The sequence below is a fragment of the Halichoerus grypus genome, chromosome 13 (genome assembly GCF_964656455.1).
Source record: "Halichoerus grypus chromosome 13, mHalGry1.hap1.1, whole genome shotgun sequence".
Taxonomy (NCBI): domain Eukaryota; kingdom Metazoa; phylum Chordata; class Mammalia; order Carnivora; family Phocidae; genus Halichoerus; species Halichoerus grypus.
In genome coordinates this window covers 39,892,339-39,917,250 of record NC_135724.1, presented here as the reverse complement: position 1 = coordinate 39,917,250, position 24,912 = coordinate 39,892,339, and the positions used below count along the sequence as shown (strand labels likewise).

General features: G+C 40.3%; 1 protein-coding gene across 2 annotated transcripts in view; it reads right to left on the bottom strand.

Moving 5' to 3' along the window:
• B4GALT6 (beta-1,4-galactosyltransferase 6) overlaps positions 1-24,912 on the bottom strand; it is a 67,045-nt gene that overhangs the window by 36,890 nt on the left and 5,243 nt on the right. For both annotated transcript variants that reach the window (XM_036096691.2, XM_036096695.2), the window contains exons 2-3: positions 7,589-7,705; positions 1,379-1,492 (exon numbers count right to left, since the gene is read on the bottom strand). In XM_036096691.2, coding sequence (XP_035952584.1) covers positions 1,379-1,492; positions 7,589-7,705 — 231 coding nt within the window. The remainder of the gene's footprint in view (positions 1-1,378; positions 1,493-7,588; positions 7,706-24,912) is intronic.

Genomic DNA, 24,912 nt, shown 5'->3' with positions numbered 1-24,912 from the left:
GCACGCTCTCTCTCTAGTGCTCGCTCTCTCTCAAATAAATAAAAAAATCTTAAAAAAAAAAAAAGTTTAAAAAAATGGTAAAACTGTTAGAAGGAAATAAGAGTTATTTGTACGGCCTTCAAGTAATAAGGAAAGCTTTCTTAAGACCAAAAAGCAGAAACTTTAAATAACATCACTGATACACTTGGAAACATTATAACCTTAAACTTCTATAAAAGATTCCATAAACAAAATGAAAAGACAAGCCAGGGACTTTGAAAAGCTGTTACACCACATACAGCAGACAATAGGTCACTACTGGAATATATGTAAAGAACTTCCATCAATTAATATGAAAACCTAATTAACCAATATGGAACTGATAAAGCACACGACTGAGTCACAGAAGAGAAAATGCAAAACCACTCACAAACACATCAAAAGTTACTGGAGGGGCGCCTGAGTGGTTCAGTGGGTTAAGTGTCTGACTCTTGATTTCGGCTCAGGTCCTGATCTCAGGGTCAGGAGACGGAGCCCCTGCGTAGCATCCGGCTCAGCGCTCAGTGGGGAGTCTACTGGAGATTCTCTCTCCCTCTCCCTCTACCCCTCCCCCTACTTGTGCTCTGCTCACTCTCTCTCTCTCTAAAATAAATAAATAAATCTTAAAAAAAAAAAAGTTATTTGAACCCACTAGTAATAAGAAAGGTGAAAATTCAAACAACGAGGTATCACTTTTTATCTAACAGATTAGAAAAAATATTTTTATCAGATTAGCAAAAATTTTAAAGTCCATCCATATCAATACGGTACATTCAAGCTTTGCTGTTGGGGATATAAACTGGTCCAGCTGCTTTGGTGCTAAACCAAGCCAGCCTATATAGCAACTCCAGTTCTAAGTCTGAACCCCCAAACACATATGCACCACATGCAGAGAACTCTGTACTCTGCTGCTCCCTATAACAGTACTTTGTGATAGCAAAAAAGTAGAAATAACCTAAATTTCCATCAGCAGAGAAAAAGGTAACTGAAATGTGGTACATTTATTCAAAGATGTACTATACAGTAGCTAAAAAAATAGAGATCTGTATGTATCAACATGGATAGTTCTTAAAAAAGCAAGCAACTTATAGAAAGAATTGTAATTTTAAGACCATTTATATAAATTCTTAAAACCTTTGCAACATTATAATTTTCTATCTAACCATCTATTTGTATAAAAAGTAATTTTAAAATAACCTGTAAGAATACATATCAAACTCACAACAGAGGTTACATGCCACGTAACATGAATATTAGCACCCACAGTAATGATCTGAGCGTGGTGTGCTCAAACCATGTGGTTTTTATTACTCTATTATAACACAAGCAAAGAGTTAAGTCAAAATTAGATGACACTTACGCATATAAGGCAGTTTCTCTGGGCAGGGTAGATATGGTGAATATGTGAAGTTTTCCGGAAGATATGTTGTTGTTTGAACAAGATAATCGCTTGAATTATTGCCTTCAGGATAATCTTGGAGAGAGAGGAAAGAAGTTACAACCAAAAAACTGCCTTCTGCTTTGCTCCTAGTATGAAATATGTCACTATCACTGTAAGAAGACCTGCAATATGCAATCTACAGAGGTACTTAAAAGCAATTACCTATAAAGAACCAGAGAAAAGCAAACACAGCTGCGGTGGCTACTCTCCCATTCACCCTTCACTGCTACTGGAAAGGACCTCTCAGCATGATTTCCCAAGGGAACTCGGGGACAAGTCTAGAGAGCAGCCTGGACTCATCAGTGCACACATACAGAGCAGGCTCATCTGCAACCCTATGAGAACACCTGCTCCCATCCCTCCCCCCGGCTGAGCAAGATCAAAAGGGACTGGGAAAGTACACCAGGGAATCCCCTCCACTATCAATGGCCAAGGGTATCCTGGGCGACCACAGAGCTACGGCACAATGCTTCTAGTAAGCACTGGGTTGAGGGGTGGGAGTATTGTTTTCTCACCACCCCACACTTAAGAACGAGATTTACCCACTCAACTTCCGTAACACAGTCCATTTTAAATCTTTAAGTTCCCAACTCGTAGGCTGCAGTCCCTGGGGAGCCCTGAGCTGTGTATTACATTAGGTCCGTCATCTTTAGATACTGCAAGTTTTACGGCATGGAGGGCACTGGTTAGAGCACCACAGTGAAATGTGGAGTTCAAATCCTTGCTCCGACATGCACGAGCTTTGTGGCACAGGGCAAGACGATGTAGTTTCTCTTCTCTGCCTACCTCATGTAGCCATTTTCAGATTTCCATAAGAGAAATGCACAAATTGCTTAGAACAATCCCGGGCCCATATACCTAATTCAATGGCTGGAGCTCTGAGCGACTGGTTCAGAGCCGTGCACGTGACTTAACCCGGGACATTCAGAACCTTAGAAATTTTGAACTTGGAACCAAAAAGCTCATGTTTCAGCTCTTTCTGGAACAAGGTTCTGAGATGCAAGTCTGAGAACCATGACCGGCCAGTTTCCTCTATGTCAGAGGAAGCCAAAGAGAATGAGACCAACGTACAGTAAGAGACAAGACATGGAAACAGCTGATTAAACGAGAGTCTGTGTCCCAGATCATAAACCACGTACCCACAGGAAATGAAGCTCTAGCAGACACTTTAGGAAAATGCAAAGACATCCTTTCAACCTCGGTAATCTGCTCTGTTGATGGAGTTATTCCTATCTGAACTGGTCTGCACGCAGAGATAAGAAAGAGGAGAACAGGCACATGACTTGAAAGAGAGGCCTGTCTGCCAGTGACCAGCAAGCAAAAGGCGAAAGGTAAAAATCACACACCTTACTAAACTGTAAAAGCTAAACCCTCTCCCTAGGGAAAGATAGTAGAATCCTGGCAATTGAATATGAAGTATATGAGAAGAGTCAAAGAACACTAAACACTGACCCTGCAAACCTTTTGCCTGACATAGATATTCACTATCATCAAAATGGACTTGACAGGGGGTGCAGCCTGGGCTCTAGGACGGCACTGCCGAGCGAAGGCACACCTGCTGGAAGGGACCCTGCAGAGGCTGCTCTGCGGAGGGTAAGGGGTTCTGGTACCAACGAGGAGACAGAAGCTGGAGGAGAAGGTCCAATTCCAAAGGACTGCACGGAAATCCCAGTTATGAATTTGGCAGGGCATGGGGAAGGTTTTAAGATAAGTGTATTTATTGCCAGGAAACCCCAAGATGATAAGTAGGGCCGAATGATGTACAACCGCTAAGGCCTATTCCAGGAAATGGGAAAGTGGGAAAGCCCCAGTGACAGAATCCTCCCAAGAGCTCTCTCCAGAGCAGCCCTAGAAAGCACTTCATAGGAAAATCCTCCAAGCCAAAGGGGAGGGGGCGTTCAGTGGACAGTAACTGCTTTGTAAGCCCAGGGACACACCAAGAGCACAGAGACCCCTCTAGGAGTCCATACTCTGTATGGCCCCATACACATCTGAAAGATTTAAAGATACTGAACATAAAATAAGTGTAAGTCCATTAAAGTTCTGATTCTTTCCTTAAGATGCTTTTTAAAAATACATCTAGATATAAATCAAATTTCAAGTTATATTCAAAAAATTTTTCTGCATTTATGGGGACTCCTACTATACTAGGCAGCTAGTATAGTCCATGCATTTGTAGGATCTAAAAACAGAAGATAAATAAGGTTGTCCCTGGCCTTTATGTATTCTGAAGATTCATTTTCTTATAATCCTGAGGCAGATAAATATTAACATTCTCAAAATTCTCAAGTATTTCTTAATGTCATGTAGATAACTTTAGATAAGAGTATTTTCTTATTTTGCATAATTTATTATTTCTTGTAATTAATGTTTGGGCCCCTTCTCTTAGCCATATGCTATGATTCTATAAATCTACATCCAACTCACAGAAATTGTAAGCTCTCTAGATATTTCTGCAAAACAAACTGCTAACGGAAGCTCCCCCTGGGGAGGCTGGTGGCACCAGAAGACCTAGAGGACTGTTTCACTTTTTATTTTAGTGCTAGAATGACTGAGTCTTTCACAAGAGAACCCATGTATCACTTTGATCAGTTTTTAAAGGACTAAATTTAAAAAAAAAAAAAACCTCAAAGACATGGAATAACAGTATATTCACTTCCTTTAAATACAAAGTTTTGGAGCTAAACGTGTTATTCTTGGCTAAATCATTACAAATGATCATAAGGATCAACTCACTGCCAGAGTTACAGAAAAGTCTCTGCATTCCTTGGGTACTGTGTCCAGTGCTGCTTATGTCATCCCAATGTATCATGTGTAAGTCTATCCACCCACCCCGGCCACTAGTCTGAATACCTCTTTTTTTAAATCAAATTGCCTTTGATTTCCAGTATCTAACAAAGTATCTACAACATGGTAAAAACTTACTGTAAATGAACACTTCACAACTGATCATTCAGCCAACAATAATTTAAGCTTTTGGAGACTATACTGTAATAAACCCACAAAATCATTATTCCCACAAAAGTGTTTGGGTCCATCAAGTATAACCACTGCTTTCAAACCCAGTTTTAAAAGGTTACGCATGATAGATGCATTTGAGACGGATCTGCCACAACTGCTTTAAAATGTAGACATTATTTCATCTAATGAATGGATGGATGAAAACACAATGAGTTCTGGGATCCCCAGAACTTCTTCCTCTTTTCTAGAGCCACAGATGAAGAAAAGAGAAACAGAATGAAAACTGCTGGACAGGTCCCCTCCTCAGCTCTCACTGGACCTTATCACTTATAGGAAAAGGAGAATCGCACCAAATTGGACTCTCAAGGGCTTTGTTCTTCCTGCAAAGGGCAGCTTAAAGCAGGTACAGAAACTCCGTGAGAATTCTAGTCTGTTCACCCCTGGCTTGCTGTGTCTGTCTGGCGGTGTCTGAGGATTCAGACCACATGGCCATCAAACAAGGAAGTGTGCTCGGCTATTTCTAACCAACCTACCAGTTCTAACACTGCATGACCCTTATCATCTGCTTCGGTAATTATTCACTGATTACATCTTGTTTCCTTAATTTGACTAACTCCATAGCTACAAGGCTATAATCATTTGATTATGAGAGTATGTGATTTCTTTGCAAAAATATTATATGTAGTATCTATTTACACTTGGTGCTGCAGAAAGTCAGGTACAAGATTAAAAACCACTTTTTGAAATCAAATGTACTTAGAACTATCACAACCTATTGCCATCAAGTGTTAAATTTTAAATGAGCCAGTACATGTTAATCAAGTCTCCCCTAGAGTTCAATTAGCTCTTAGTACACCTTCTTGGCCATTGTCTCCTTGTTGACAGATTATATCTATATAAGTCTGTGCAGAAATAAACAACTGCATTATAAGTAACTATGCATGCTTCCAACTTTCTCAAAGCCTTGAGATCCTCATACAAAGGGAGGATGTTCTTCTTAATGCTGTGTCTCCAAGTATCTGGGTAAGAATACTGACTACATGAATTGTTCAATATACATGAACACAGCAGAGTCTCACAGTTGCCTACTCAAACTCCATTTTCCCTTTCTCCTTAGGTAACAGAACCCCAATTACATTCAAAGCACCAGTGTACCCAGCTCAAAGACTGTAATTTACAGTCCCTACAACAAAGTCCTGGCCAATGCAATGGAAGCAGAAATACCATGTGAAACTTCTGGGAAGTCTCCTTAAAAGGGTCCCTCTGTTCTTCTTCTCTCTTCCTTTCCTCCTCCTTTCTAACCCAAGTACAAATAGAAAGACTGGAGCCCCACAACAACCTTCGAAGACTATAAAACTCCGTGACAGAGCAGAAGATGGAAGGCGTGTGGAGACTTTCTCCACCACGGCCCCAGACATCCAACTTCCGGATCTCTTTTACATTAGAACATAGAGTCTCATGGGCTTAAGCCGCTGCAGCCAGGACTCTCTTACAACCAAACCCAATTCCTACCTGATGGACTATCTCCTGAGAACAGTTTTACCACCAGTAAAGGAACCATGAGAAAAGTTTTCAAAGGTTCATAAAAGTAAGCCAACTCTAATCAAAGTAGGTAGTGGTTGTGTGGTCAGTATTGAAACTATGAGTTGGCAAGGGGAAAAGAGAATTTCCCTTTTTCTTGTCTTCCAGTTGTGGGGTGTGGGTGGGGGAGAGAGTTTGTCTTGACCTAGTAATCAATTCTCCTAATCAAGTGCAACTGAGTTCCCACATAAAACTTATTCATGCCCCAGGAAAGGAACTCGATTATGCACAGATGTCCCGCACTCCCTTATACGACAGGAATCTAAGGATGCTGAGTATTTCTGTTCAGTTGAGTGAACTTTTAACGAACACTTTCACAATCAACTTATTCAACCAGGACAAGTCCTGAAGAAGCTTTTATAATGTTTAAACTGCTCCTAACATCGACCTACTATTCCGAAGACCAATTAAAGCAGAAGACCAATTAATGAAATTTTTACAATACTATTAAAATATAAGGTACAATAACAGTCTTTCTAAAAGAAATTTTTTTCAACTTAAAAGGGAGAAAACAAGAGTGTTTTGATTTGTGGCATCATAAAACAAATCAGGCAAATGACTAGAACGGATTTTGCAGAAGCATGTGTGAAATTAAATTAAGAATCAATTTGATACAGTTGTGAATTTTTAGAAGGGTAAACTATTACTCACCTTAACATACATTTTAAGAAAAAGTATCTATGGTTGGCAGATAGGGACTTCCCATTAGTAGTGTGTGTGTGTGTGTGTGTGTGTGTATCTGTCTGTCATTTACAGTGGCACAATTGCGAACTGTTGACAGGAATGAAATCTTTAACCGTTTAAAATAAGAATAGAGAGGATGCAACAAGTGACAACCAGTTAACTGAAACCTTTAAGTAACATCTAATAACACTTCAGGAGACAGTGCAGAAACACTGCCCCATGGGAGGCTGAGCATTCTTAAATGATAGTTCAATCTATTTTGCATCAATTCTGCCTTCATTCAATCACTACTTTGGCCTATTACTTGGTTTTAACCTCACATGATTCTGATGGACACTCTACTTCCAGATAATATTTTTAAAAGACAAGAGCAACTATGGATTTCCACTTTTATATAATTTCTCCTTAAGCCCCCTAAAAAGGCCATAAAATTATTAAGAATCTTCTATAATTAAAGACAGTAAGTACTTCCTAAACATAGTTGGAAAAACATTTTAGGAGTTAGAATGGGCATAAAGAGAGATGGCAGAATGACTAAGATGGATAAATTATTCTCTTTGTGGTTGATTTTTCTTAACTACGACAGGTGAATTGAAAAAAGCACAAGCTGCTTTTTGTATTTTATGTTTGCAGGAATTAACTTTAAAATAAAGAATTAACTTAAGTATCTTTGGACAAAACCCCCATCACCTCTGAGAGAACACCTTTACATATCCTAAAACATGGAAAGCACTGGCTCGAGCGGTGAACGAATCTCCCAGGACGCTCAGTAGCGGATACCTTTATCTTTAACAGGAGGGAGTCTCAGAGGCAAAACCAGAGCTTGAGAGATCTGGTTTACTTTTTTGACTACAAAGGTAAAGAAGTAAAAACAAAGCACGTTTAAGAAGCAAGCAATCTTACCTGTACCATTGAGAGTAGTGTTTTTATTTGTGTAAAGCCTGATCATATGCCCTATTGTTTTCACATTTTCTCTCAACATTATTCCTCGAGCTTGTACCATAAAGAGATATGTGTTGGCTACAAAAGAAAAGAGAGAAAATATCATTAACTAAGTAAGCTTTTTTTTTAATTTAATAAAATAATATTCAGACTAGGGAACTGCCCAATAAACCCAAACTGACTCAATTAGCATGTCCAAAGGGAAAACAGAAATATAAAATGACTATTTCCCATTATCAAAAATTTATAAAAACAGGGGTGCCTGGCGAGCTCAGGCAGAAGAGCATGCAACTCTTGATCTTGGGGTTGCAAGTTTGAGCCCCATGCTGGGCGCAGAGATTTCCTAAAAAAAAATAAAATCTAAAAAAAAAAAGAAACCAAAAAAACAAACTTGTAAAAAATGCTTTTTTAAAACAATAAAAATGAAAAATTCAAGTAGTAAAATCCATCAAATAGAATGAGACTAAATGAATATCATAATGAATTCCTTTATCCATAAGTGATTTTCTACCATAAAATATACTTACAAATTTCAAAAAGGCATTTTATTGCAAATATACAATCATATAGTATACTTTCTCTAATTCTACATTAATTCCCTCAAATCCAAAACTCCACAAGGGCAAGGATTCCTTATCTAATAGTAAATATATCATAAATCACCATAATATCTAGTATGAATATGAATCTTTCAATGGATCTTGTAAATTCTCAGTGTGTTTGGGGAAGGAGAGTTAGGGGGCAGAATGACCTAGAATCACTATCTATTTTGGTAATTTCTCTCTACTGAGTTAATTACTTAGAAGTTTTACACTCCCTTTCAATCACAAATCTACCTACCAGGATTGTAAAAGCAGACAAAATCAAAATCAATGTGCATTTTCAAGTTGGTACATTTAATTATTTGTGCTAAGTGCTTCAAAACTAGGCCCCTAATTTCTTGCTGTGGGAGAAACTGGTAAATTGCCAAAGATGACAAACATCTCTGCCTCTTGAGATGCTAGGACTCCTCAGAGAAGCACAGAAGTAATCAAAAGATCCTTTCTTTCTCGGTCCTGATTCTGTGAGCACAATGCATAACTTTGGACAGCTCGCTGAATCTCAGTTTCCTCACCTAAAAAGTCGGTATTGCATTAGATGTTCTCTAAAGGCCTTTCTACTCTCAATTCTCCAAGAATACAGCCAAAAAATCATAAACTCCACTCATTCAAGAGGAGGAAGATCATTTTCATGGCAAAACCAAAAAACTGCAAGTCTCAGTTAATGACTTCTTTCAATTTTAAAATAAGCTGCCCCTGAACACTGTAATGACACTCTCAAAAAATGAATGCTAAATTAAAAAATCTGAAATGCCAACTAATTTTCTGGGCCCTGCTCTACTTCCTTGAGATGCTGCAGAGGTAAGCAAAACGTGATGTTTACTACCACCTTTCCCATTTTTTAAAAGATTTTATTTCCTTATTTGAGGGAGAGAGAGAGAGAGGGAGAGAGAGAGAGAGGGAGAGTGAGCGTGCACAGGCACGAGCTGGGGGAGGAGCAGAGGGAGAGGGAGAAGCAGGCTCCCCGCTGAGCAGAAAACCTGATGAGGGGCTCCATCCCCAGAACCCCAAGATCATAACCTGAGCTGAAGGCAGATGCTTAACTGCTTAACCGCTTAACTGACTGAGCCACTCAGGCACACCTCTCCTTTGCCATTTTTTACATAAATTTTAACTTGCTCAAAGTACAAAAGACAGAATAAATAAAAGTAATACAGAAGCAGAGTACAGTAACACTTCCCCTTTTACAGTCAATCCATAACAGAAAATAGAAATCCAAGCTGCAAATAAGTTTTACCTCAAATCATTTTTAAGAGTGTGTCTACATCCTCTCTAGAAAGCAGTCCTACCTATAATTAGATATAACTTGTTTAGGTTTAAATTTATTACACCCATGGGGCTACAAATGCAAGTTTTTATTACATTTTTGCTCTTGAGTGGACTTTAAAAGAAAGAAGAAAAGAGACAAAGTGAAAAATGAAAACAAAAAGAACAGCCAACCCAAAATGTAGGAAAACATTCAGTAAAAGCCAACTAACATTAGCAAAAGCCAAGATCTAAAATTCAACTGAAATGATGCAGGGAAAACCATCAAATAGAAAACTAATGCCTACTGCTTTACAACACCTTGGATCATTGAATCCTAAAGTTATATATGAAATTTGTTCTCAGTGATCTAATATCTTGTAACATTTTTTTCTGCACCAAACCGTAGAGAGGACCTATCATGAGGCAGCAGAACTAAGCAGCTGGAAACAATACTGGTCCAAGCAAGGATCTGCTAGGTAAGAACATCAGTGCACTTCCACGTGTCCTGGAAACGGAATTTTTAACACACCTACTCATATAAAGAATATTGTCTGACATCATGAAGCCAAGTCAGATTTAAGCAGCAAAGAAAGATCTGGTATAGATAAGAATCATCAAAGTCAAATTATCCTAAAAACTTCCAAAACATCAGGTAACAAACCTGTTACAGGAAAAAAAAAAAAAAAAATGATGACTGATGGCAACTGTGACGATGGTGAACCATTTACCAAAAGAATGCATTTACTATTCATTAGATGGATGGAGATAAAATTAAGGAATGCAAGACACCAAGCTCTCCAAAATGAGAATCTATTAGTTTATTTTAAATCATTTACAGCTAATTGAGTTACACTCCTTAGGTTAATGGTCCTCATGAGTTTAATCCCTAAAGATCAAAACCCATTAGGGAACGAAGCTGTTTTGTTTAAATAGAGTCCTTGTTAACAGGAAGAATGCAATGTGTCCAAGTGTTGCAAGGCACACTAACCCAGCATGAGAATGGTTCCAACTGTCTGATTTCTAAACACCCTAAACTGTTAACCCACACTCAAATAACTATATGACCGCTAATTACCATTAATATAAAATGTAACATCTTATTGGCAAGCCAGCAAGTTAGAGGAAATCTTTGTCTAAAATTTCTATTCCAAGTAAAAGAAACTGCATTTCAGAAAACAGGGAAATCTTTCTCAGCTTTGCCCTTTGGTACTGAGACAACTCAGAAATACACTAAAAACTACCACTGCTTAATTAAAATCATGCCCTGTTCTCTAATTTAGTTAATTTGCTATACGCCTCTGCTTTGTGAGACATAAATTTAACTTATTTACCTAGGTCTGCTTTTGGGGGGTGGGAGATACCTACAACTTATAAAAAAAAAAAAAAAACAACCCTCAAAAATCAAGTTTACAAGAGCTTCTAGGCATCCTACCCGGGTTTGTGAGGTAAGCGATTTATGAACTTGCCTCGTTCTCCACTTAAGAAAACTAAGGAATGAGGAATGCACTTGCTAGTACTGTGTCTCCCCATCCCTTTCCACATCCAGCTTTGTTCAGTGAAAAAAGTATCCTAGACAAGGAGAATGTGCCAGTCTGCACTGATCTAGAAAGCTTTCCTGAGCTTCAAAGGCCTCGGACACAACATCCCCCTGGTCCCAATACTATGATACACTGCCGCAGGTCCGTTAACAAAAAGTAATCCAGCGAGGAGCTGATTTTGAGAGGGAGATTATGTTGGATAGGTACATTGTAAGTGCAGGACTGGAGCTAAGAAAGAAGGGCAAGAAATACAATTTGGGGTGACATTCATATAAGAGTGGGAACTATGGTGCTGAATTACCATAAGGAAAAATTATCCAGAAAAGGTGTAAGAAAGTGAAGTTCAGATACATGGAAAGAGACCACAAAGAGGGTCACAAAGATAAAATGCCCCAAGATGAATTTAGCCTGAGCTTGAACACAGTGAAGAAGAGGAAATGGTCAACCATATCAAACACCACGGAGGCTAAAAAGACTAAAAAATAAGAGCTTAAAAAAATAAAACACTAATACTTGGTGCATACTCTTTGCCAGGCAACCTTAGAAGAGCTTTACATATACTAACCTAATTAATCCTTACAAGCAACCCTATAATGTTGGTACTAATATTATCCCCATTTTACAGATAAAGAAATTGGAACATGGAGTTAAGTAGCTTGCTCAAGGTCACATAGTTATTATTAGTTGGTGGTGGAGTCAGAATTCAAATGCCAGCAGGCTGGCCCCAGCAGTCTAGCTCTTTACCACCATACAATGCAGCCTCTTAAAAATACTGTTAGGAGATCACTGTCAATCTTTAAAAGAAGAGTTTCTGGAAAGCAATGGAAACAAAAGGCAAGTAGGAAAGAGTAAAGTGGATAGTGACAAAGTAAAAGCAATTTTAAGAGAAGTGACAGCAAGGTCAAGGAAGTTTTTTTTTTAGACAGGAGAAACCTGAGCATGACTGTGGCCTAAGAAGAGGGAAGAAAGAGTAAATTTAAACTTAAGGCACTGAAAGAAATAGGAGGAAGGATGGAAAAGAACACTTCCACCGAGGGGACAGCATAAGCAGAGGCTCTGGGGTGCACGGGTGCACAGCACATCCAGGAGTAAACAATCTGACTTGAGTAGAGTTTGGCAGGAGTGAAAAATAATTTGTAAAGGTCTAAGTGGATGGATGGTGTGAAAAAACAGAAGAAAAGAGGGGAGAGGACTCGAGGTCCTTGTGAAGATGAGAGGCAATGTTAACAATAGTGAGAAAGTGCCAGAAGGATAAGGTTAGAAGACTATGGTCTGGAGAGATGCAAGGGAGAGCAGGTCACAACTACGAGGACCTGACGTGGCCACACAAGGGAAGATGGAAGACAAGGACCAGACTGCCTGACGGCCACCAACAGGACATCCTCCACAAAGTCTTGAATCCCTCAAAGTCATCCATGAGGGCTGGAATCAACTTCTTCCAAACTCTTGGTAATGCTGGTATTTGGACCTCTTCCCATCATAAATGTTCTTAATGGGATCTAGAAGGGGGAATCCTTTCCAGAAGGTTTTCAATTTACCTTGCCCAGATCCATCAGAGGAATTACTATGTATGGCAGGTAAAGCTTTATGAAATGTATTCTTAAATAAGACTTGAAAGTCAAAATGATTCCTTGACCCATGGGCTCCAGCATGGATGTGGTTTTAGCAGGCATGAAAATACCAACCTCATTGTGTATCTCCATCAGAGCTCTTGAGTGACAAGGTACATTGTCAATGAGCAGTAATATCTTGTAAGAAACCTTTTTTTCTAAGCAGTAGGTCTCAACAGTAGGCTTAAAATATTCAGTAAACCATGTTGTAAACAAATGTGCTCTCACCAAGGCTTTGTTTTTCCATTTCTAGAGCACAGGCAGAGTAGATTTAGCATAATTCTTCAGGGTCCTAAGAATTGGGGAATGGCAAATGAGCAATGGCTTCAACTTAAAGTCACCAGCTACATTAGCCCCTACCTAACAAGAGAGTCCACCTGTCCTTTGAAGCTTTGAAACCAGGCACTGACTCCCCTTCTCTAGCTATAAAAGTCCTAGATGGCATCTTCTTCCAACAGAAAACTATTTTGTCTACATTGGAAATCTGTTGTTTAGTGTAGCCACCTTCATTAATTAACTAGACTTTCTGGATCACTTGTTACAGCTTCTACATCAGCACTTGCTGCTTCCACCTTGCTCTGTCATGTTCTTTCTTTAAACCTCATGAACCATCCTCTGCTAGCTTCAGACTTTTCTCCTGCAGGTTCCTCACCTCTCTCAGCCTTCATGGAATTGAAGAGATTTAGGGCCTTGCTCTGGATTAGGCTCTGGCTTCAGGAAATAATTGTGGCTGGTTGGATCTTCTAACCAAACACTAAAACATTTTCCACTTCAGCAATAAGATTTTTTCACTTGCTTCACTGGAGTAGCACTTTTAATTTCCTTCCAGAACCATTGCTGTAGGGGCGCCTGGGTGGCTCAGTCGGTTAAGCGTCTGCCCTCGGCTCAGGTCATGATCCCAGGGTCCTAGGATCGAGCCCCATATTGGGCTCCCTGCTCAGCAGTGAGTCTGCTTGTCTCTTTCCCTCTGCTCCTGCTGTCTTTCTCTCAAATAAATAAAATGTAAAAAAAAAAAGAACCATTCCTCTGCATTCACATCTTGGTTAACTGTTTGATGCAAGACGCCCAGCCTTTTGCCTATCTCGGCTTTCGACATCCCTTCCTCATTAAGCATAATCACTTCTAGCTTTTGATTTAAAGTGAGAGACATGTGGGGCGCCTGGGTGGCTCAGTTGGTTAAGCGACTGCCTTCGGCTCAGGTCATGATCCTGGAGTCCCTGGATCGAGTCCCGCATCGGGCTCCCTGCTCGGCAGGGAGTCTGCTTCTCCCTCTGACCCTCCCCCCTCTCATGTGCTCTCTCTCATTCTCTCTCAAATAAATAAATAAAATCTTTAAAAAAATAAATAAAGTGAGAGACATGTGACACTTCCTTTCAGGTGAACAGTTAGAGGCCACTGTAGGATTATTAATTAGCCTAATTTCAATATTGTTGTGTCTCAGGGAATATAGGGAGGCCCAAGGAGAGGGAGACTGATGGGGAATGGTCAGTCAGCGAAGCAGTCAGAACACACACTTTTATCGATTAAGTTTGCTGTCTTATAGGAGCACAGTTCATGACACCCAAAACAATTACAATAGTAACATCAAAGAACACAGATGACCATAACATATATAATAATAATGAAAAGGTTTGAAATATTACGACAATTATCAAATGTGACAGAGACATGAAGTGAGCAGATATTGTTGGAGAAATGGCAGTAATAGGCTTGCTTAATAGAAGATTGCCACAAACTTTCAATTTATAAAAAATTTGTTATCTGCAAAGCACAATAAAGTGAAGCATAATAAAATGAGATATGCCTGTACTAACTGCCAAAATCATGCCGGGATGCAGAATATCGGCAGGCAGAGGCTTCTCAAGAGAAGGGAGGGGCCCCTGGGTGGCTCAGTCAGCTAAGCGTCCGACTCTTGGTTTCAGCTCAAGTCATGATCTCAGGGTCATGAGATTGAGCCCCTGTATGGGCAGGTGCCTGTTGGCATTTCTTGCCTTCCTGGGCTCGTGGTCACATCACTCCGGTCTCTGACTCCATCTGTACATTGCTCCGTGCACGGCACAGAGTCCACGTGAGATTCTTTCCCTCTCCCTCCCCCTCTGCCCCTCCCTGAGTGTGTGCACACATGTGTGCGTGCATGAGCTAACAAATAAAATTTTTTAAAAAAATAAAGAGAAGGGAAATGAATTAACATTTATTGAGTACCTACATTGGTCATGTATAAATATATTTAAATACACATACATATAATTATATTTCATTTAATTCTTAAACCACCTGTATGTAGCAGGTTGAATGGGCCCACCCCCCCCCAAAGAAAATATGTGAATCCTAATCCTCAGAAGCTGTGAAAACGTTATCTTATTTGGAAAAGGAGTCTTTGCAGATGTAATTAAGGATCTTGAGATGAGGAGATCATCCCGGATTATCTGGGTGGGCTCTAAATCCAATGACAAATGTTCAGATAAGAAAAGGCAAGGGATATTTTACACACACACACACACACACACACAGGCAAGGGATATTTTACACACACACACACACACACACACACAGGCACAGGAGAAAGCAATGTAAAGATGGAGGCAGAAACTGGAGTGATGTGACCACAAGCCTAGAAAGGCAAGGAATGCCAACAGGCACCTGAAGCTGGAAACAGCAAGGAAGGATCCCCCTCGAGAGCCTCCAGAGGGAGCACAGTCCTGACAACACCTGATTTCAGACTTCTGGCCTCCAGAACTACGAGATAATAAATTCCTATTGTTTTAAGCCATTCCGTGTTTGGTAATGTGTATGGCAGTCCCAGGAAACTAGTATACCACCACATGGTGTGGGTATAATTTTTCCCCATTTGAAAGATCAGAAAACAAACTCAGAAGTAAATTGCATAGATAGAATTTAGAAAAACTGGGATTCAAGTACAGGTCCCAATGTCTGAGGGGCAACAATTTGGAAGAAGCAATGGTTGGAAGTCATAGAGGAGAGGGAGGGGCAAAAAAAGAAAAAAAGAGAGAGAGAGAGAGAGAGAAATCTTCACTGTAAAAAGTAATGAGGGAGTGAGAAAGGAGGGATAAGCCAGATCTCAACTGGTGAGAGGAGGAGGAGGAAATCAGTAGGGGCACTAAAAGGTTACAGGAGAGAAAGCAGTTTCCCTTATCAGCTACAGAACATATAAAGAAAGAAACAATGTAGAAAAAAAGCAAAATACCACTTATACATGCCCCTGGATATTACTATAGATATCTGAATCTCGTATCTCTGAATCTCTTGAACTCACAATAATCTTCTAAGGATCTGTTTCAGATGCCTAAAGGTTTTCTTCTACTCACATCTATCCCTTGTTCATCTAATTCCCAAAAATGACTCATCCAAGATGGTAAAGCTAAACATATTATCTCTGGTAATAATGCTGTAAGCCCCAGGATTAGGCCAGACTATATATGAAACATTGCTCGCACTCTGCCTAGGACCAAAGTACTGCTTGGGTTAAAAACAAAATAATAACAAATGTCTAGGCTGTGCCAGGCTGTAAACCAAACGATTCACTTTATGTCAAAGTACTATTTAAAAGCAGAGTATCTGACCACGGTGACAATAATTCAAAGCCAGGTATGGGCTTAAGGCAATCTGTAGTGCAAATAATTACCAACCTATAATAACCTCCCCCCCATCTTTCAAGTGAGTCATGGGCTGACTGATGAATAAAGAGAATGAAACAATTCTGCCTTCAGAATCCCATTTTATCAAGGAATAATGAATTCCATGATTATATACAGTATAGATCTGTTTCAGATCTTAGCCAACAGCTACAGCTTTGCTGACGTAGACACTAAAAATTAACAAGAAATTCTTTACAACTGGTGCTTTCACCATTTCCACTCTGCAGTTTAGCAGTTTTATTTTTGGGAGATTATTTGTGTTTGAATACTGATCAAAATTAAATATTTTTAAATAAAATTGGACTTTTCCAATAGTCTTATTAAAGACGTTCAAGGTGGAGACATGTGTTTGCTCAACCGGTATTTACTGAATGCCTACCGTTTGCTGAGCAGTACCAGAAACTAAGGTGTCTGGGGTGTTCCTCTGTAAAAACTAAAATCCTGAAGAAGCATAAACTGCCTAAAACGTCAGAAGTACTTTCGAAACAATCAGACTGTCAGTTCAGGCTAGTTTACACTTAGCTGATAATTCTAAAAATAGACTCCGAACCTGGCAATATGAAAACACTATCTAACCCAAGATATCGATCTGCTCCGTCATGTGTTAGTTCACTGTTATTCCCTTAAAATAAACACCTGTTTCTTTAAAGCAGGACAGGAGCTTGAAGAGTTAAGCATTACACCCCACACGGTAGAAAGGTATAATTAGGAGGAAATGAAGGAATCGAGGAAGAAGAATACAGGCAACTAAATAGATTTTCTTAAAGCCAGTCAGTAAGGAAACTTAATGAAATTACAGACTAAAAGATTAAACCATAAATAAACATACCCAGAAAACATTACAAAATTGTTGAAAATTAATGATTTCAGAGTACATAAGGTGAATGTGAAATGAATCTCTATCCTCTTAAGAATTCTAACATGAGAAAAAAAGTGGTATATGAACTACATGTTTTACAATCATCCCCGATTTTCTTGTGTTTCACAATTAAAATACCTTTTGATATTTCAACTTATTTATTTTATGAAAGGAAAATGACTCTAAAATAAGCAGGAGAGAAGGGGACACTGTGGGAAATTAATTTCAAAGATTTCCAAAGCTAGGGGTGGCTCAGTCAGTTGAGCATCGGACTCTTTTGGCTCCAGTCGTGATCTCAGGGTTGTGAGATCGATGGGCTCCGTGCAGAGTCTGCTTGAGACTTTCTCTCCCTTTCTCTCCTTCTCCCTCTGCCCTCCCGCCCTGTATGCACGAGCTCTCTCTCTCTCAAACAAATAAAATTTTTAAAAAAGACTTCCAAAGCCAGAGCATATTTTCAAATCAATAAACAAGGCACCTTATAATTCTCTGCCTTAAGTCTCTTGATTCAAATAAAAATAAAGTCCAATTTCTCTTCCTCTGAGTCAAACTGGAAATTGCAGAAGTCATAATTTCTGAGCTATTAACTTAATTATCAGGAAGGCAATATATATATAATGGTTTCAGTAAAGTCACATTAACACTAGCAAGCCTCAAATATTTAAAAATAAAACAAGACGGGGCGCCTGGGTAGCTCAGTCGTTAAGCGTCTGCCTTCGGCTCAGGTCATGATCCCAGGGTCCTGGGATCGAGCCCCGCATCGGGCTCCCTGCTCGGCGGGGAAGCCTGCTTCTCCCTCTCCCACTTCCCCTGCTTATGTTCCTTCTCTCACTGTGTCTCTCTCTGTCAAATAAACAAATAATCTTTAAAACAAACAAACAAACAAACAAAAAAACAAGACACAATATTTCAATCAAGATGACAGGTTACAGTAACAAATCTCATATACCTACTTACCTGTAACAATATTACAAAGGGACTTTTCTAGCCAAATGCTATAGGAAATGTTTTTAAATCATTGGCTAACATGCAGGGCTATATGCTTTAATCACTTTTACTGATCTTATTAAGTAAATTACAATGTGTCTTTCTAATAATTAGAAACACTAACAAGTTTCTGATCAACCTCTAACTCAATCACAGAGTCACTGCACACTCACAAAGAAAGACGTGATCCTGGTTGTCTTAAAGAATGTTTTGTCCATTCTGTCCATTTCTATTCTGTAGGAAAAAAATTCTTCACGATGACAGCCATCTCTAGCTCCAGTAAAACATGATGCTACAAACAAGTTAATCCTGGTTTTTAAAAAGTAAGGTTACTTCTATGAAAGAGCAAATGATCTAAGATGATTAATTTCCAAAAAGAAACCTATCTAGCACTTGATTTTTTTTAACCCACCATTTGGGGTATTTGTCAGAAATAAAGTTCCCAGGGTCCAGAATTACCTAGGATGTGTATTAAAAATGAACCAAAATCAGATTAGCATCTCTGGTAATAAAACCTAGGAAATAAGTTTATTTATGCAAACCACCTTAAGTAAGGCTTAAGCTCATTTATGTTTGAAAAACACGGCTTGTAGTAATTCTTTAAACATAACATTTGTCACAAGCAAAAAAAGTAGAATCTTCCTTTTATATTAGTTTAACTTATATTAAATAAATCCTCTTTACACAGCTTTCTAATTTGTGCACAGTTCATTCAGACATAGCAGAATCTATGTTTACCTCCTATTATAATGGTATCACACAATGATTTGGTGGAGCCAAAGACTTTTACTAACTCAAATAATTAATCATGAAAACAAAGATGAAAGCAAAAAGCCATATTTATTACGCCTCTGGAGAAAAAAAAGTTAATTATAAATTTCAGATTTAAAATTACTAAGTATGTTTTCCTAAACATTTTGCTGTGCCACATAGCCAAAAATATAACTGCTGACGAACATCCTTTAAGCTAGCTTTCCTATTTTAACTGAGGAGCGTTTTTGCTGTAGCTTTAAACCAAACTTTGCCAAGTTCTGGTATGACCGAAAACAAGTATGCTCACGAAACGTACAAATCAAGGTGGCCCGACACAGGATTCACATACTAGAGAAAAATAAAATTGGGGTGTTACCTGAAATTCTCTAGTGAATCCAAGACATGAAGTAAAAATCTCTAGTACTAACTAGAGTAAACTCTTAATTTTGCAAAGCCATGTTAATGGCCTTGTAAGTAGGTTTTCCTTAGAAAAGCTACTTCAACCTTGAATTGGCCTCATCTTCAACTCAAATCACATTACCTGTATAGTATTCTCTTTGTTGTTATTCTGACAAAAGGCAGAAATGGAAAGAAACAGTCTTGTAAATACTAAATTACCGTGTCCTCCAGAAATTAAAAAGAAAAAAAAAGAGAGAGAAACAGAATCAGAGGGAAAAGAGGGGGGAAAGGACGGCAGCGATGACAGGGGCAGGCTGCTCTGGTTAACCCAGCAGACTGCAGTCAGAGGTAATGCTAACAACATGCCAGCTTGGTCTAAGGCGGCAGGAAAATTGACCAGGAGAATACTGTAAATGCGGAAATCAATGCTCTTGGGAACTCCCAAATGTGACCCAGGAAAACCAAGCTCTAGACAAATCACTGCAATGCACCTTTCCACTGTCTCAGTGCAGCCCCCCCCCCACCTCCCCACTTACTGAGGTTAAGACAAACATGAAACGCAGGCTTGAAAGGGAAAGGGAGTCACAAAAGGCAGTGTGGGTGGGGGTGGAGGAGCAGGTCTGCCTCTAGGCTGGGTGAGCAAGGGTGCTGCCGAGTTAAACACAGCATCACTGAGTTTAAGAGGCTATCAGAAGTCTATCCAGTCTCCCGAGCACCTTCTCCAGCCTTAACAGGTGGTCATCTACCCTCGGCCTGATGAGGCACCTTTGAGGCACGTATTTCATTGTTTATAGCTCAGTTAGAAGGGTTTGATTTCTTAAAATCTGCCTCTTTGTAACTACCCTCACTGCTATCTGACGCTATCCAAAGAAAGGTTCATCTCTCTTCTATGCGTTCCTTTAACCTAAAGAGCGGAGAGCTCATGTTTCCCCCGAGTCATTTTCCAGGGCAACAATGACCAGGGCCTTCAGCTCCGGCACAGTGGAAGAGTCAGCTACCCCAAGGTGTACATTTCAGCTCTTCCAAAAAACTGCCTACTTCAGCTCTTCCAACAACGACACGTGAGACTGGGGCAAATGACAATCGTTGGGAGGCTGTCTTGCCTTCTCTCTCTTTACAACAAGGCTATTATTCCATGAGCATGGGGCTTGGGGGTGTGGCAGGGACAACTCTATGAAGCTCCAACAGTGGACAAAGCAGTGGGCTACATCTGGAATCTTTCTCCTGGAACTTCTTTGCTTTGGCTCCAGAGACACCACAGCCTCTGTGTCCAAGGCCCCGCACCCTTGAACAGAGGATCAAACCTAGAGGCTCTGGTGGGGAGACCGGCAGCCATAGCTCTGACTACCAGAGCTGAAGGTCTATAAACCCAAGTGCCCTGATAAGCTTTGTAGTACATTCTGTGATAAACAGGCTGGCCACGGGATGGGTTAGGAAATTATCCACCCTATATAACACTGCCTCAACAGAAAAACCCATTCCGTTCCCAGCTAAATTCCAACTAGTGTTTGGAATACCTACCACACCTACCATACAGAGACTACAAACCTAGATTAAGGGTTTCTCTTTTAAAAGTATCCACAGACATGGCTATTTTTGCCTTTCATAAACATTAGAAGGCAGTATGATAAACACTGCTGCAGAATACATATATCACTTTTTGTATTCTGCCATGTTGTGTTTTTTTTTTTTAAGATTTTTTTTACTTATTCACTTGAGAAAGAGAGAGCACAAGCAGGAGGAAGAAGCAGAGGGAGCAGCAGACTCCCTGCTGAGCCAGGAGCCCGACGTGGGGCTCGATCCCAGGACCTGGAGATCACAACCTGAGCTGAAGGCAGATGCTTAACCATCGGGGCCACCCAGGCACCCCTCTGCCATGTTGTTTAATAGACCTCAAATTTATTCATGAAAGGATAACATGAAGAATAGTATTTAGCATTGTCAGATTTCAATGAATCCATTTTTCCTCCAAAAATACCGCATTTCCCACAAGTCCACAGGATTTAGATTCACTTATACTGAACCAATATAGCTTGAGTTACATATGGTGCTCAAGAATGGCAATCTGACTAGGGTCAGAAGTCTCTAAGAATGCCTCCCATTCCCTTGAATGTAGACTAGACTGAGTGACTCTTTTCTAAGAAAATAGGGCAGGGATGCCTGGGTGGCGCAGTCGGTAAAGCATCTGCTTTCAGCTCAGGTCATGATCCTGGGGTCCTGGGATCGAGGCCCGCATCAGGCTCCCTGCTCGGCAGAGAGTCTGTTTCTCCCTCTCCCTCTGCCCCTCACCCTTGCTCGTGCTCTCTTTCTCGCTCTACTCTCTCTCTCAAATAAATAAAATCTTAGAAAGAAAGAAAGAAAGAAAGAAAGAAAGAAAGAAAGAAAGAAAGAAAGAAAGAAAAAGAAAGAAAGAAAGAAAAGAAAATATGGCAAAAGTGATGGGGTCAGGAGCTGCCCTATGGAGAGGTCCATGTGGCAAGAAGTGAGGGAGGCCTCCAACTATCAACCTGCAAAGAACTGAGGCCCTCAGTCCAACAACCCTCAAGGAACTGAATCCTGCCCAAATCCACATGGGTGAACCACAACCCTGATCAACACTCAAGACTCTGTAACCTAGTGGGAGACCTTGAACCAGAGGCATGCAGCCAAACCATGTCCAGATTCCTAGCCCACCGCATCTATGAGATAATATATTTGTTCTTTTAAACCTCTACATTTTGGGGTAATTCACAAAGTTACAGATAACTAATATACCGACCAATCCAATTTTCTCTACGGTTTCTAATTCCCAACCCATCCCTCCATATTCTCCCAAGGTATCTAACATATAACATCCCAATGGTATTGATGAGTCAGGTGGTAAGAGAACAAAGGAGCTGCCATACCAAGAGAAGTGATTTAATCAGAAACATTCAGCCACTCAACAATTCTTTACTCTAGTGTGGACCAAGGCAGAAACCAAATCTCTTAACTTAGGTTAGGAAATAGTTCACTCTATACTAAGATTTGGTCAAATAAACTGAGCCCCTCACTCTCAACAGATAACTCAGATACCTACCTAATCAAGTATGAATTCCCTCAATCTCCTCCTCCATATTTGTCTAATTTTAGCTACTGCAAACATCTTTTTATAAAAAAGATTTTATTTATTTATTTGACATTGAAAGACACAGCGAAAGAGGGAACACAAGCAGGGGGAGTGGGAGAGGAAGAAGCAGGCTTCCCGCCAAGCAGGGAGCCCAATGTGGGGCTGGATCCCAGGACCCTGGGACCACGACCCGAGCTGAAGGCAGACGCTTAACGACTGAGCCATCCAGGCGCCCTGCTACCGCAAACATCGTCATGTCCTCTTCTCCCATCTCCAAAATTAATGTACCTATATACTTGATCCCACTCTCTCTACCTGCTCTCCCTGACTGATTCCAATCTTGTTCCCTTTAATCCATTCATACCAGAACCACCTAAATATTTCTGAAATGAAAATCTGATCGCATCACTCTCCTACTTAAAATTTAAGCTCAATGGTTTGACATTGTCCTCGGGCTAATATCCAAGTTCTCACACCCAGTTCACAAGGATCACTACGACTAGACCCATATTCATCTCTCTGGCTTCAGCCCACACTCCCCTCTGCACTCTATGCTTTAGCCCCTGCGTTTGTTTGTTTGTTTAACTTTCCATTTCTCCCTCACCTCTTAACCTTCAAATCTTCCATTCCTGCATAAAATATTTTTCCCCCAAGCCAATCTTTTAATTACCTAACTTAAGGTTCTGGCCTCAGCTTCAGCTTCATCTTCTCCATAATACCTAAACCGGTTTAGTGCCACCCCACAACCCGCGCCTCCATAGCAAATGGTATTTCACTCTACTCTAGAATATTATCCTTCAGTTGTGAGGATTTCTAATTGTCCATATGATCTATGAAGACAGGGACCATGTGGATCCTGTTCGATGCTGAACCATAGCACTTTCTGCAGACAAACATTTGCTGTATGAAAAAATAAATGAAGTCTTCCTAGATAGATCACATGTCGTAATCTGTTCCCTTTCTCAAATCTTCAAACCCTGTCCTCAGTCCTTAAACCTTTCTGTAAGCTCAGGTCTTCCCATCTTGTAAGGCTCCTTAGATCCTGCTTTGCCCTACTTCCCACTAAATAAGGCACTTTCACGTGACCTCTGACATACTACCCAACTCAAGGCTATCTGACCAGTCAAAACAAAAATTGCTCTTGGAGTAGCTGTCATGGACCTCCTACTTACCAAACTGGTAATTCTCCTTCCAAGCATTAACCCATGTCAACACTTGTCTTGCTAATCATCATTTTTCTTTCATTCATTCATTCACAAAGGCCTCACTTCACTCATATGATCTCACTTTCCCTTCATTTTCCTGTTCCTATTTCTCCACTTGCCCTAAACTGTTAGATTGCATCCATGGCTACCTTCTCTTCAACTTCCACAAGCTCTCCTTGAGTGGCCACCCAAAATTCCCATGGTGACAACCACAATGACTTCCTATTTGGGACTGGGGAATGAAAAGGGTAACAGAGTCTCCTGGGAAACTTTTCAAAGTATACTTGGGCCTCCTCTATATTTTGATTTAACCCCTATCATCCCATGTTAAGAGTAACTGACTCAGTGAGTCACTTCTGCTTGCAGAGTTAGTTTTATCATTCAGGTGTGTTGGGAGAGAAATAAGTAAGGACCATTCACCTACCTGCTGAAAACAGCCAAATCTCTCTCCTGTCAGACATTTCTCCTGGGCTCCAAGTCCTTATGTCCATCTTCCTACCTATTGACAAGTTCTTCCTGGATATCCCACAGGCATCCTAACTCAATTTCTCTAAAACCAAAATAGTTCCCTCCAAGCACATGCCTTTCTCTATTCCCTACGACCAGCCACCTGGTTGTCTAAGCTAGAATACAAGCATCATCTTATAGCTTCTCCCTTTCCTTCAATGTCACTACTCCGATCCGCTCAATTCTGCCCAGATCCAACTATGACCTTGATCAGGTTCTAATCTTCTGAGCTACTGAAATAACTTCCTACCTGGTCTCCTTGCCGCTAGTTCTGCCCTCTATCACCATGCTCCATGTTAAAAGAAATGCTGTAAAACAAAGGGTTGCATCATTCCCCTTTCCAAAACTTCTGATGTTTCCTACTACTCCCAGGACAAAAATTTGAGCATTGGATGAGTGACCGGCAAAGGAAGGCCCAGAGGAAAGAAACCCAAATCAAAAGAACCCCTGAAAGGAGCCATGTAGGTCAGAGAACTTGGTGAGGAAAAAAACCAAAGGACCTTTGAAACACAAAGCAAACTGTAACAGCTCAAAAAGAACACAACCAGGCTTACCCAGCCAGGGCCAGGAGGCTAAAGGGCTATGATAAGAAAGCTGCAGGGCAACTTGCCACCTTCTGAGCTAGCCCAGAGAAACCCAGGCAAAATGTCAGGGGACTCTCAGCAAGGATCTAACTAAGCCACCCTCTCCCCTAACACCTACCCTTACACATACCCACACACCCTGACCACCCATTAGCTACACCAATACCAGCAGAGCACAAACCGCCTAGAGGCCCAAATAACAAAGCACTTGCCAGGTAATTCCTTAAAGGGCCCATAGGAATCCAGACCAAAGTG